The sequence below is a fragment of the Coloeus monedula genome (genome assembly GCF_965178545.1).
Source record: "Coloeus monedula genome assembly, chromosome: 12".
Taxonomy (NCBI): Eukaryota; Metazoa; Chordata; class Aves; order Passeriformes; family Corvidae; genus Coloeus; species Coloeus monedula.
The window spans coordinates 14,401,175-14,414,390 of NC_138792.1; the positions used below are offsets into that span (position 1 = coordinate 14,401,175).

The window sequence follows — 13,216 nt, forward strand, 5'->3', positions numbered from 1 at the left end:
GCCGTCCCCCCCTCCCGGTGACACCTTCCCTGGGCCCCTGTACAGAGCCCCCGGGACCCTGCGTACGGCGCGCGGAGACAGGAGGTAAGGCACGGCACACGCACCAGGGATGCTTTATTTCACTGTCAGGAGGAGACGGTACCGCGGTGCCTCCTCCAGGGATCCGCAGGGTGCAGCGAGCGCCGCGGGGCTGGAGCCTCCCTGAGGAGCTGGGCGGTCCCGGGCCCCTCGCCGGCTCCCGGGAACACTGCCCGGCGGGGCGGGGTCCTCCTGCCCCAGAGGGTTCAGTCTCCACCGAACAGACTTGGGGCGCTCCACGGGACCCGGTGGTCCCCGCGCTGCCCGCGAGGATCCACCGCCGCCGCCCAGTGCGCACCTGCTAAAGAAGCAACCGGCGGTGACCGCGGCCGCGGAGCCAAAACACCGCTCCGTCCGCAGCTCCCGGGCAGCGGCGCGGGGCAGCAGGGGGAGCAGGGACAGCAGGGACACCGAGCTCCCGGCTTGGGCAGCGAGTCCGGTGCCTCCCGTCCCGCTCCGCTCCGCGCGGTTCCGCTCCCATCCGCGCCGCCCCGCCGGCCCCGCCCCGGCCCCGCCCCCAGCCGGCAGCGCGCTCCCATTGGCGGCGGCGCGGCGCGGCGGTCCCGCCCCCGAGCGCCCATTGGCCGCAGCTCGGCGCCGCCCGCCCCCGCGCCGCCCGCCCCCGCGCCGCCCGCCGGCGCTCCGGACTGCGGGCAGTGGCGTGCGGCCGCCGCAGCGAGCGCCGGCGGGAGCGGGCTCGGCTCGGCGCGGCTCGGCGCGGCTCCTCTCGCTTCGGCACCGCTTGGCTCAGCGCCCCGCTTCTGCTCCCGCACCCGCTCGCCATGCCCGGCTCTTCCGCGGCGCCGCCGGCACGGAGCGCCTGAGCGGACGGCGTTGGCGTGTGCGCGGGGGACCGCGGCTCCGGTGCCCGCACCCGCCCGCCCGCCGCCGGGGCAGCCCGGCGGGCGCTGCCCGCATGAGCGCGGCGGGCCCCTGAGGCGCGCGGCCGGCGGCCGTCGGGGCGCGGCGCGGCGGGCGGAGGGGGCGGCGCGGCGATGGGGGCTCTCCCGGCGCTGCTGGGGGCCGCCTTGCTGTGGGCCGGCGCCGGGGCCCTCGTCAACCTCAAGTACTCGGTGGAGGAGGAGCAGCGGGCCGGCACGGTGATCGCCAACGTCGCCAAGGACGCCCGGGACGCCGGTTTCGTGCTGGACCCCCGGCAGCCTGCCGCCTTCCGGGTGGTCTCCAACTCGGCCCCCCACTTGGTGGACATCAGCCCCGGGTCCGGGCTGCTGGTGACCAAGCAGAAGATCGACAGGGACCTGCTATGCCGACAGAGCCCCAAGTGTGTCATCTCGCTGGAGGTGATGTCCAGCTCCATGGAGATCTGCGTGATCAAGCTGGAGATCAAGGACCTAAACGACAATGCGCCCAGCTTCCCCACCGACCAAATCGAGCTGGAGATCTCAGAGACGGCCAGCCCTGGCACCCGGGTGCCACTGGAGAGTGCCTATGACCCGGACTCGGGCAGCTTTGGTGTGCAGAGTTATGAGATCACCCCCAATGACCTCTTTGGTCTGGAGACCAAGACACGGGGTGATGGGTCCCGTTTTGCTGAGCTGGTGGTGGAGAAGAGCCTGGACCGTGAGACCCAGTCCCACTACAGCTACGTGATCACAGCGCTGGATGGTGGTGACCCGCCCAACTTTGGCACAGTTGAGCTCAGCATCCGCGTCATCGACTCCAATGACAACAACCCGCTCTTTGAGGAGCCAGCCTACACCGTCAGCGTGCCTGAAAATGCCCCACCGGGGACACCGGTCATCCGCCTCAATGCCTCTGACCCGGACGAGGGCACCAACGGCCAGGTCCTCTACTCTTTCCACAGCTACGTCTCTGAGCGGGCCCGGGAGCTCTTCCAAATCGACCCCCAGAGTGGCCTCATCACGGTGAGCGGTGCCATCGACTATGAGGAGGGTCACGTCTATGAGCTGGACGTGCAGGCCAAGGACTTGGGGCCTAACTCCATCCCTGCCCATTGCAAAGTGACCATTAGTGTCCAGGATGCCAATGACAACCCGCCCGTCATCAACCTGCTCTCTGTCAACAGTGAGCTGGTGGAGGTGAGCGAGAACGCCCCGCCGGGGTACGTCATCGCCCTGGTGCGGGTCTCGGATCGCGACTCCGGGGCCAACGGGCGGGTGCAGTGCAAGCTCCTGGGCAATGTGCCTTTTCGACTCCAGGAGTACGAGAGCTTCTCCACCATCCTGGTGGATGGGCGGCTGGACCGGGAGCAGAGGGACCAGTACAACCTCACCATCCAGGCCAGGGACAATGGCATCCCTTCCCTGCAGGCCACCAAGTCCTTCACCGTCAAGATCACCGATGAGAATGACAACCATCCCCACTTCTCCAAACCCTATTACCAAGTCATCGTGCAGGAGAACAACACCCCAGGGGCCTACCTCCTCTCAGTCTCAGCCAGAGACCCTGACCTGGGCCTCAATGGCAGCGTGTCCTACCAGATTGTGCCCTCCCAAGTCAGGGACATGCCTGTTTTCACCTATGTCTCCATCAACCCCAACTCTGGAGATATCTATGCTTTGAGGTCCTTCAATCATGAACAGACCAAGGCCTTTGAGTTCAAGGTCTTGGCAAAAGATGGGGGTAATCCCTCTCTGCAGAGCAATGCCACTGTCAGGGTGATCGTCCTGGATGTCAACGACAACACGCCCGTGATCACGGCCCCGCCGCTGGTCAACGGGACGGCGGAGGTGTACATCCCCAGGAACGCGGGGGTTGGCTACTTGGTGACAGTGGTCAAGGCAGATGACTATGATGAGGGTGAAAATGGCAGACTTTCCTATGAAATGGTGGAAGGAGACAGAGGATTTTTTGAGATCGACCAGGTCAATGGAGAAATAAGGACCACCAGAGCCTTCGGGGAGAACGCCAAAACAGCCTATGAGCTCATCGTGGTGGCTCATGACCATGGGAAAACATCTCTCTCGGCTTCTGCCTTGATTTTGATATACCTGTCTCCAGCCCTGGATGCCCAGGAGTCCATAGGATCTGTTAACCTCTCCTTGATTTTCATTATTGCCCTGGGGTCTATTGCAGCCATTCTTTTTGTCACCATGATCTTTGTGGCAGTCAAGTGCAAAAGGGATAACAAGGAAATCAGGACCTACAACTGCAGGTAAAGAGACCTTTGTTTATGTGCACCTGCGGGTCTGCTTTGATTTTTGCCATCGCAGTTACTTTTGCATTTGCTGCTGTATACCTGGGGGTGGTGAAGAGGGGTGGGTTTGCCTCAGGAACGACAGTGAGGTTCCTGTCCCTGTAAGGAAATTTCTTGCAAAGCTTTAAGAAATTGTTCTCTGTGAGGAGAGCAGAAATCCCCGCCGAGTAACGAATCGACTTAATAGTGCGGCTTGACAATCTGTTGCAGCATCCCTGATTTTCCGTGCTCCATCACAGGAGAACGGTTTTATGGGGGCATGGCTGGCTCCCGTGGGCAGCCCCCCGTCCCCAGCACAGCTCCCCGGGCTGGCGAGGGGGGAAAGCCCCCCAGCCACCGCAGCATCCCCGCAGCAGACGGTGCGAGCGGCGCGGTGGCATCCCTAAGCCCTCGCTCGCCGTTCAAAGGAGCTATTGTGTGCCCGCTGCGGCTCCTCGCCACGGCCAGCCGTGGGGCCAACTGCATGGAACAGTGGCAAAACCGCCCGGCCGCCCCCGATGCGCAGCTCCAGCAGCAGGCATGGCTGGCTGGGCTGGAGAGATGGGGCGAGGGAGGATTTTTGCAGCGCTGTGTCATTTTGCCCTGGCTGGGTGAGTGCTCCAGGGTCCGAAATGCCGGAGGGGAGGTCAGCCCCGCGCCTGGAGCCACTGAAAGGCTGATAGGGGAAATCCAGTCCCCTGAATATGTAACAGCCTGGCGATTATTGTCTCTCTTTTACTATTCTCTGTGTTACACAAGTTAGGAGACAAATGCTAACCACACATGAATATCAATCAGATGCCATAAAAGAGCAGCTGCAATGCCTCATAAATGGTTTAATCCTGTTACTAGTGAAATAGCCATGACTTCTCCATTCCTTCGGCACCGAGTCGTTTCAGAGAGGAGGGATGGAAATTAATTTTGCTCTACCTTGGAAACGCACGCTCGCCCCTGGCAATTCAGCGGCGCGGGGGGATGTGCGGTCTTTAAAGTTTTATTTACGCAGAAATAATGCCGGAGAGTTGGGGCATTGTACCCCGTTTTCACAGCGTAAAGTGCGTATATAAGCCTTTTTGCTCGATGGGGGAAAAATCATCTGCAAATAAAGGTCGGTCTGTGCTGTATTATGGGATGTCTAGCTTCAAGTGAAAGCTCATAGACCAGATTTCTTGCCAGCTCGGCCCATTAAAAGAGGATAGGACCTGAATGGATAAAAATCATGTTGTGGTGGTGCCCCTAACAGCTTCTCACATACGTGTAAGCCCTGGGTTTACTGTGACGGCTTAGGGATTAATGAAGTGCGGTTTAATTAAATAATTGGTCAATAGAGAAAGGACAGCAAAATGAATGCCTGCAGGAAATAATTGGGCTCTCGCATTGCCAAACTTAAACATTTAGGTAAACAAAACAATTAAAGCTTCATCAAGCATTGTTAGACGAGTCAGCAGCATATAGATTGTTGGCACAACAGAAATCCCTGCCTTCCTCTGATTTATTTGCACACTCAGGGGGTGCTCAGGCTGTTACCAGTGTGTGTCTGAGCAGAAGTCAGCTGCAGAGGTGAGGAAGCACCAGGCAGGCTCAGCAGCAGCAGTGGCCATGGGGCACCCTCTCCCCACGCCTTTAGGATTCGCAGTGCCTTGTTTTAGAGATTCTTTACAAGAGCTGCTGGAGAGTCTTCAAAAAATGTGTTAATTTATGAGGCACATATGAGGGCTGTTCGACTTTGTGGCATTTTCATTCTCAGGCAATTAGCTTTCTGGAACAAGAATATTTGTCCAATATTTGTCTTTCCAGATAAACTGTATTATTTATTCATCCCATTATTTCTGTTGCAGCTATTGGATTTTTTTCTTTTTTTTTTTTTTTTAAATGCTGTTATCATAACAAGAAGAGGAGCAAAATCCTGACTTCCAAATGTGTATTTCTGACTGTGCGTAGCATTTGATGTGCTTCCCTAGGAAATACTGAGCTGCCCAGTGCTGTGCATGTAGAAATTCATGGCAGGGACTGTTGTGCTCACTGTGGGAAGATGAGCCACAGTCACTCTGAGCTGAGCAGACCCAACTAATGCAAGGTGCAAATAATTTGTCGTTATTTGCTTGGGTGGTGTTTTGCAGTAACTTTTTTCCTCCGGTGTTTTGCAGAAGACAAACAAGGCACTTCATCAGTTGATTCTTTTGGCAGGTGGGAAGCGAAGAGGGAAGGAAAGGCAGAGAAAAACAAGCTTGCAGTAAAAAAAAGGTCAAAAAGGATCATTTTTCTTTGCAAAACACACGGTTGTTGTTCTCTGATTTCTAGAAGGTGAAAGCATTTCCCAGTAGAAGGGGATGTGTGTGTCAGGGTGAGGGAGGAATGGAATTCAATGGGAGAAAAGATCAGGTATGATCAGGAGACAGTCAAAACACCAGCAATTTAGATAAAGCATTAATAAACAAACAGCCTTTGGAGTGTGAGAAAATTGAGCTTGCCAGCTAGGACTGCTTCTGGGTCTGCTTTATTTATTGCTTTGGAAAATGAATTGGGAAAAAAATCTGCTATTTGTTTTGAATTTTCATTATGGGGACCAAATTAAATCACTTTAAAAATCCTTATTATGCATGGAAATGAATGCAGGTACCCTTTTCAGTTCATGGATTTTACCATCTCCATTTTTCTCTTCTGCAGGCTGGACTTTACTTCTAGTAACTCAGTATCAGCAATTTCATACACTAGATCAAAACAGAAGCATTCTTCTTCCCATTTTTTTTACATATTTGACCTGAAAACATTATACATATGAAAATAAGCTGAAGACCGTGTCGTGCCACCAGACCCAAAACATGATGTAATGTGCATGACTAAGAAGCCTACATGGAGATGGGGGCCAAGCCCTCGGGGTTTCTGCATGGGTATTTAGCGGGGCAGGGTTTAGGATGCTCTCAGCTTCTCATTTTCCCTCTGTCCCCCAGAATCGCAGAGTACTCCTACGGGCATCAAAAGAAATCAAGCAAGAAGAAGAAAATCAGCAAGAATGATATCCGCCTGGTGCCGCGGGACGTGGAGGAGACGGATAAAATGAACGTTGTGAGCTGCTCCTCTCTCACTTCCTCCCTCAACTACTTCGACTACCACCAGCAGACCCTGCCGCTGGGCTGCCGGCGCTCCGAGAGCACCTTCCTCAACGTGGAGAGCCAGAACAACAGGAACGCCGGCTCCAACCACATTTACCACCACACCTTCACGGGGCAGAGCCCCCAGCAGCCCGACCTCATCATCAACGGGATGCCGCTGCCGGAGGTGAGTGCGGGCAGCACTCCGTGCCCCGCAGCGTCGGGAGCGGGTTTGTGCTGGACTGTGTGCCGGTCTGTTGGTGTCGGCACTGCCAAGATGGGGTGCTGAGCAAACAGGCACTGGTGGCTTCTGTGTGCTGGACAGAGCACAGTTCCGTGTGCTGGACGCCCCACGGGGAGGCAGTGATGGAGGGTGGGCAGGAGGGAGCAGCAGGCACTCACCTGTGGGTTCTGGGGCAGCCCTGACGTGTGGCCATGGGGGAATGTTTCATCCCCAAACACTGCAGAGACCCTCAGAAGTGCCCAGGTGGGGATGGGCCAGGCCAGGCTGCCTCTGCCTGTGTGGGAGGCTGGAGGTGGTGGCTCTGCAGGTGGATTCTGAGTGTGGCGGTGCTCAAGGGAGGAGACATTTGCCTTCATAGAAGTTTTTTTAAAAGGTTGTTGAAAGTGGTGTTGGTGGCTGTTTCTCTGGAGGCAGCTGGCTGTGCTGGGGATGCAGACAGCGCAGGATGCTCCATTGTGACCACTTGCACACCTGGCCCGGTGCTGTGCCTTCACTGGGCAGGGCCCTGGCAGGCATGGGAGGGATGTGTGGTACCTGCCAAAGGCAGGGAAAGGGGCCGCTCTCATCCACACCATCCTCATCAGTTTCTTCTAATTCTTCAGCTTTCCTGTACATCACAGGCATCATTTAATGTTGCTTGTTTGTCTCTCTTTGAATTATTGTTTGGTATTAAGCAAAACAATCAAAGGTTTGTCATGTTTCCTGCTTTGAACAGAATAACAAAGCTGAAAAAGCAGCTGAAATATTTATGGCTCACTCTGTTTTGTGTTCAGTGTGCTGGTGTAAATGCAAAATGCTGCTGCTGAAGGCAGTGGAGCTGCTTCAGATTCATCCTGGTGCTGCAGAGAGCCGAGCCTGGCCCTCTGCAGGGCTGCTGGAGAGGGCTGGTGCCGGGGGCCTGGTCCTGCTGTGGTTGTATTGGCAGAATGCTCACTGAACGCTGGTGTTTAACTTCCACTGAGGCAGAACCAGCTCCGAGAGGTCGTGTACCAGTGGTGGCCTCTATGAGTGACCATTGCTCTTGGCATGCTGTGGGCAGTGGTCCCTGAGGAATTCCTGTCTTCCTGGAGCGATGTCCTTTGGAGAGGATTCTGGAGTGCATCTCTGGCTGGTGCCTTGCTATGGGCACTGGAGCAGTGGAGCATCCTGTCAGCCTGTGATTCACTGCCACCAGTCACAAAATCCATCACATGCTGGCACTATCCAGAAGTGCATGCCGGCAGTGGGAGGTCTCTGGTGCCAGGGAGGATGGAAGGACCATCAGGAACATCATAACTCAGCTGATAAAGTTAACAGGCAGCTGCAGGCAGAAGGCAGTGCTGCCTGTGCTTCTCTTTGATACAACAGCTGGGCTGGGGTCTCACAGAATGTGCCCTCCAGAGATTTCCCTGCCTTGTTCACCCTCTTGTGAGGGAGATGGGATGCTTGTTTATCCCTGTGGCTCCAACTCGCCCCATTTTTCCATCACTTGTGCAGGTGAGATGCACTGTGAAGAGCTGGTGCCTTGCCTGGAGAAAGAAGTTTGTCTCTTGAGTGGGCGGAGTGTCAGTGGAACGTTTTCCCCCAGCAGCCCCGGGAGCTGGCAGGAGGGCAGCAGCAGCTCGCCTGTCCTGCCAGGGGACCGGCAGCTCTTGTGCGAGAGAAACATGTCCTGGTGGGGGTCTGCTCACTCTCTGCAGGTGCTTTTGGACAAAGGGGCAGGGTCAGGGTATGGGGTGAGAAGTCCCAACTGGAAGCCGTTTGGAAGTTTGGTTTAGGGTGGGAATGTCTATGTTTTTTGGCAGAGCCCCAGTGTTACGCTTCCAGCTGTTGCAGGCAAAGCTGTCTCACTGGTGGTGTGGGTTCTACTGGCTTCTAAAAATCCCAGTGACCCCTGAGAGTGAGGAGGTTCATTGTTGCTAGAGTGACAGCCCTGTCCTGGCACACAGGGTGATGCAGAACTCCAAAGAAGTTGTTTCTGTGGAGGGTCATGGCAGCCCTGTACCCCCTGTAGCCCATCGCTGCCCGAGCAGGCGCTGTGGTGTGATGCTGTGGCTGTGCAGGGTGCTGTTGGTACACCTCCAGGTGGTGAGGATTTAATAAACACAGTCCCTGCCCAGAGTTTACAGAGCCAAACCATTCCCTGCAGTGCTTCCAGTGGCACTTTGTCTGGGCTGGTTTGAATTGCCTCCAGTGATGAAGCCGCCCGTTGCTTCCCCTGGGAGGCTTTATGAGGTGTCAGCATCGGGGAGATATCACTGCTGCTCCACCTAGGAGTGACTTTTCCTGATGGGAAGGCAAAGCATCAGTTGATAACAGATAAAATACGAGGTAAATGTGTCTCTGGCAATGTCACTTGGCATATGATGGTTGTGGCTGGAGGTAAACGATTGCCTCTGCAGACACGCGCTGCCCTAGCAGCGGTGGGTTTGTGATGTAGCTGGTCTTTAACGTGAGCCTCATTTACTTTAACAGTCAGGAGCCTTGAAATAAAAGTCCCCAAGGATGGCTTGTTTGTGGAGCTTCAGGAAATGTTTCTTCTAGTGTGGTGGCAGGTCTCGGGGCTGGGAATAATTGGGTTTGTTGGTGCTTCCCATCTTTCCCTGGTGTTCTGGAAGGGATTAAAGAGTGGTGTCTGTGGGGGCTGCAACCCTGCTCTGAGGGTGCAAAAGAAGTTTGAGACCACCCTTAAAAAGCTTTTCCCTTTAGGTGGGGCTAGGCTTGGCTGCCAGCTCTGCTTGTCTCAGGGCATGACTGCCAAGAGAGCATCGGGGAGGCAGTGGGGGATATCCTGGGGTGTTCTGGCCCTGCTGGGATTCAGTGGTCTCATGGATGCCTGGGTACCACTTGGGGATGCCTGCCCACAGCCTCTCAGCATCCTTGTGGCTGTAGGCAGCGATGGCAAAACGCGTTTGTGAGCAGCTCTGGTGATCGTGGCTGACAGCGGGAAGCTTGGCCCCTGTTTGGACTTGTTTTGCAGCAGGGAGAGTGGGACATGTTGGAGCTGTGAGGGCATTGCTGCTCAGAGGCTTTGCTGCTGCCAAGGGCTCCTTTTTATCTTCCTTCTGAGCTGGAGGAGAAGTCAGCTTTGAAACCGAAAGGGCTTGTTGTCAGGTTTTGCATGTATATTGCTGGAAGTTGTACCAGGAGATTAAAAATCAAAATTAATAGGAGCCATTAGGCAGCTTCCTTGATAAAAATGCGTGTTGCATTGGGGTGGTGTGGAAAGTGGTCTGAATGCTGAGCCTTTTAGGATCCAAGGGACATGACTTGCATGTAGAGCAGCCACCCTTGGGTAACACTTACATGCCTGGATTTTGACTTGACAGTTTAAAAAGTAAGCAGTATGTGTGTGATGGCTGTATCTGTGTTTCAGAGGCAGTTTTGCATCCCAGATTTGCACTACTTTGGGAAGTGATGTTCGCTTGCTGCTCCAGGATGGGAAACATACCCTGAGGACAGCAGCTCACTCTGCCCCCGGGTCTCCCCTGGGGCCACCCAGTGGTGGCCAGTCCCAGGCAGGACCTGGCATGTGAGAGGCGAGGGGGTGTGACATGGGAGCAGGAGAGCCCTCTTTGAGAGGCTGGATGTCCCGAGGTGGAATTAGCACGGACGTTTTTCAGTGACTCTGTCTGGGGGTCGGGGATGGCTCTGCTGTGGCAGCGTTGGGAAGTGGCAGCAGTGACATTACGCTGTAAGCAGGGTGTGGATCAGGCGTGGTCTTGCTCTGGTGCTGCTTTGGTAGGGCCCACTGGAGAAGCAGTTCAAGGTGGAGCAGCCTCTGATCCAACAGGACCCGAGTCCTCTGGGGACCCGCACACCCAACAGCTCCCAGAGCCGTGTCCGGCACCGGGGGGGCCGTGGCGATCCGCCGCCTCCCGAGCTGATGGTCACCATCAGTAAGATGGGGAATTACTGGTTTTAGTGATAATCCTGGTCTAATCCCCCAACCTTGATACACTCCCACATAATCCTCACTCACACTGATTTAGTTTGGGCTCCTCGTGGCTGCAGGGATTATTTGAGGGAGCAACAGTTGCAGGATAAGGCCCTGTTGGTTTCAGATCTGCTTTGTGCTACCTGGAAAGCGTTCTCCTCACTGTGGGAAATGGTTTTCTAAGCACAATAGAGCAATTTTCGTTTCAGGCAGCACCAGCAGCTTTTGCTCTGGCTATCTGGCGGTGTTAACTAAAGCACATTTCTACAACACACAAAGATTTTTGTTTTGTAAGAAATGAAATCAGCGTGGCTGTTTCTCTTTCTCTGTCATTTCTCTACTTGTCAATTCTTTCTTCCCCTCCAGCTTATCCTCCTCTTCTCCGCTAGCCTTAAAAAGCCCCCAAAGTGTCTGTTATAATCACATTTTGTGTGTTACAACCAGAATGAATGTACTCACTTTAATATGCTGGGTTTGAGGAAATCAGTTTCTGTCTGGTATAACAGACAATTTGTTATAAACCACGCCATTTAGAAGTGAAGGGCCTTGCTTTAGTGCAGCGCTGGGGAAACGTCATGATATATAATTGGAAGGGATTTGGCTTGCTTCTGAGTAATGCTGTGTACAGAGCAGGGAAAAAAGGAAAGAAAGGAGATGATTTCCAACCCAGAGAAAGTTTGCAGTGTTGAGACAGGTCAGGCTGATGAAATAAGGCTTATTTTCAGGAGGGATAGTAATTAAAGCATTATCAGAGATGATGTTCGACTAGCAGGAAGGCTGACTTCGCAGCCAGCGTTGCCAGTCTTGTTTTCTCCTTGGGAGGTCACTGTAACTCAGCACTTTTTTGTGCCTGCAACGTGATGCGCACCACGACGGGTAAGCGCAGGTCAGGGCTCTGCTCGCGCCTTGCCGTGCCTGAGCAGCCCTGTCTGGGAGCCAGCCCCAGCCTCCATCCGGCAGGAACCCCCCGAACAGGAGCCGTGCTCTCAGCTTGAGACATCCACTGGTTATCCCCTCCCTGGGGCAGCTCCTGGTCCCTGCCTGGGCAGCCAGCATCGCTCTGCGTTGCCAGGGACCAGAGTTTATGGGGTGGGGCCCCCAAACCTCCCCATCTACTGTCCCTACTCACTCCAAATCCCAGCAGATCGCTCAGCTTAACTACTCCCAAAGTGTTTCGTGTCTCGCTGCAGGTTCCCTGACCTCTCTGAGCGTTGGAGGCTGACATTATGGAAATCAGCAGCTCTTTATTCCATTCTGAGGTCAGCCTAACCAAATTATACATCTCTTAATGTAATCGCTCCAAGCTGTTGTATGGAGAAATTCACTTGAATACCTTGCAACAGAGATAAATACGCCAGCTCCCATTCATGTTTAACCATGCCACGCTCCCTGGGTCTTAGGCAAGCCCTCAGTTCAACACTCTTTGGCTTTTCCTAAGATCATCAAATCATTTAGGTTGGAAAAAGCATTTAAGATTGAGTGCAACTAAGAGCTGAACATTGCCAAGTTCCCCAGTGAACAGCACATGTTTTGTATTGGTGATTTGGGGCTGCCTCCCCATCCTGGTGGCTCTTTGGGCTTTCCAACGGGTAGGGTCCTGGTCGGGAGGGACCAAAGGGGTTTGCTCCAAGGGTCCATGGAGGATTAGGGCTGGTGTGGCAGTAGCTGCTTGTGTTTAACAGCAAGGCCTGAGTGCTCCTGTGGATGTGATCTCACTGTCAGAGATTACATACTGTATATTATATCTTGTATTTGTGATCCACTACAGAATCATGAATCATTTAGGTTGGGAAAGACCTCTAAGATCATAAAGTTGAAACATTAACCTGATACTGCCAGGCTCACGCTTGTGTCCCTATGCACACAAAAAGTGTGTGTACAATTATTACATACTGCACCTAATTATGTAAGTGAGTATACAGTATGTCATATAATCAGATACATCTCATTCGTTTTTATGCTACTGCTTTGGGTTTTATGGTTTGCTTTTACTGGAAGTGGAGAGGCTCCTCTTGTTTTCATAGAATCATAGAATGGTTTGGGTTGGTAGGTTCCTTAAATATTTCCTCTTGGAAAATTTGAATTTCTGATGCATATTTCTAATGCATAACTTGTGAAGTCTATAAAAAAAGCTTTTGCAACTATATTTACATGGCAGATAAGAATTTTCTTTTAAATTGGGAAAGATTTCTAGTAAGTTTTTTTTAAAATTTCATCAAAAGGGTACTCTTGTATGGTGCTTTGTGGGCTTTCTTACAGCAGTTTCCAAGTGATTTGTGTTATATTGAGTAGTTTGAACTCTGTGGTTTCTCCCTCTCGTGTCCTTTACATATAGCACATGCTCATGCAGAGGCATCATCGAGGCCAAGTGCAGTAGCCTTTGAATAACCTCGTGTGCATCTGCTTGGCTGCGTGGAAGAGCTCTATTTTCCAGCTGCCATTTCCTGAAGTCCCTCCTGAGGGCTTTGAGCCAGAAAAGCTCCTCAGCCAGGTGCCCTTCCAGGTCCTTGGGCTCCTGCCCTCACTGAGGGTGCCCTGCTCCGGTCTTTCCTAAATTCCCAGCAGCCAGCAAGGGCAGAGCCCAGCCCACCCATTGTGCCCTGCCTGCTTCCATCCCCAGGCTCTGCCTGCAGGCTCTCCAGGGATGAGCCCTCCATCTCTCCTGGCAGCCCTCTCTCCCGGCCTCTTGCCCGCTCTGGCAGCGGCTCCTGCTCTTGTGTGCGGGCTTG

At 53.9% G+C, this 13,216-nt stretch overlaps 1 protein-coding gene across 2 annotated transcripts in view; it reads left to right on the forward strand.

Moving 5' to 3' along the window:
• Positions 1 to 1,073: 1,073 nt before the first annotated feature.
• Positions 1,074 to 13,216, forward strand: part of PCDH19 (protocadherin 19) — a gene marked incomplete at its 5' end in the record, with an annotated part of 55,215 nt that continues 43,072 nt past the window's right edge. For both annotated transcript variants that reach the window (XM_082289634.1, XM_082289633.1), the window contains 2 exons: positions 1,074 to 3,214; positions 6,187 to 6,514. In XM_082289634.1, coding sequence (XP_082145760.1) covers positions 1,074 to 3,214; positions 6,187 to 6,514 — 2,469 coding nt within the window. The remainder of the gene's footprint in view (positions 3,215 to 6,186; positions 6,515 to 13,216) is intronic.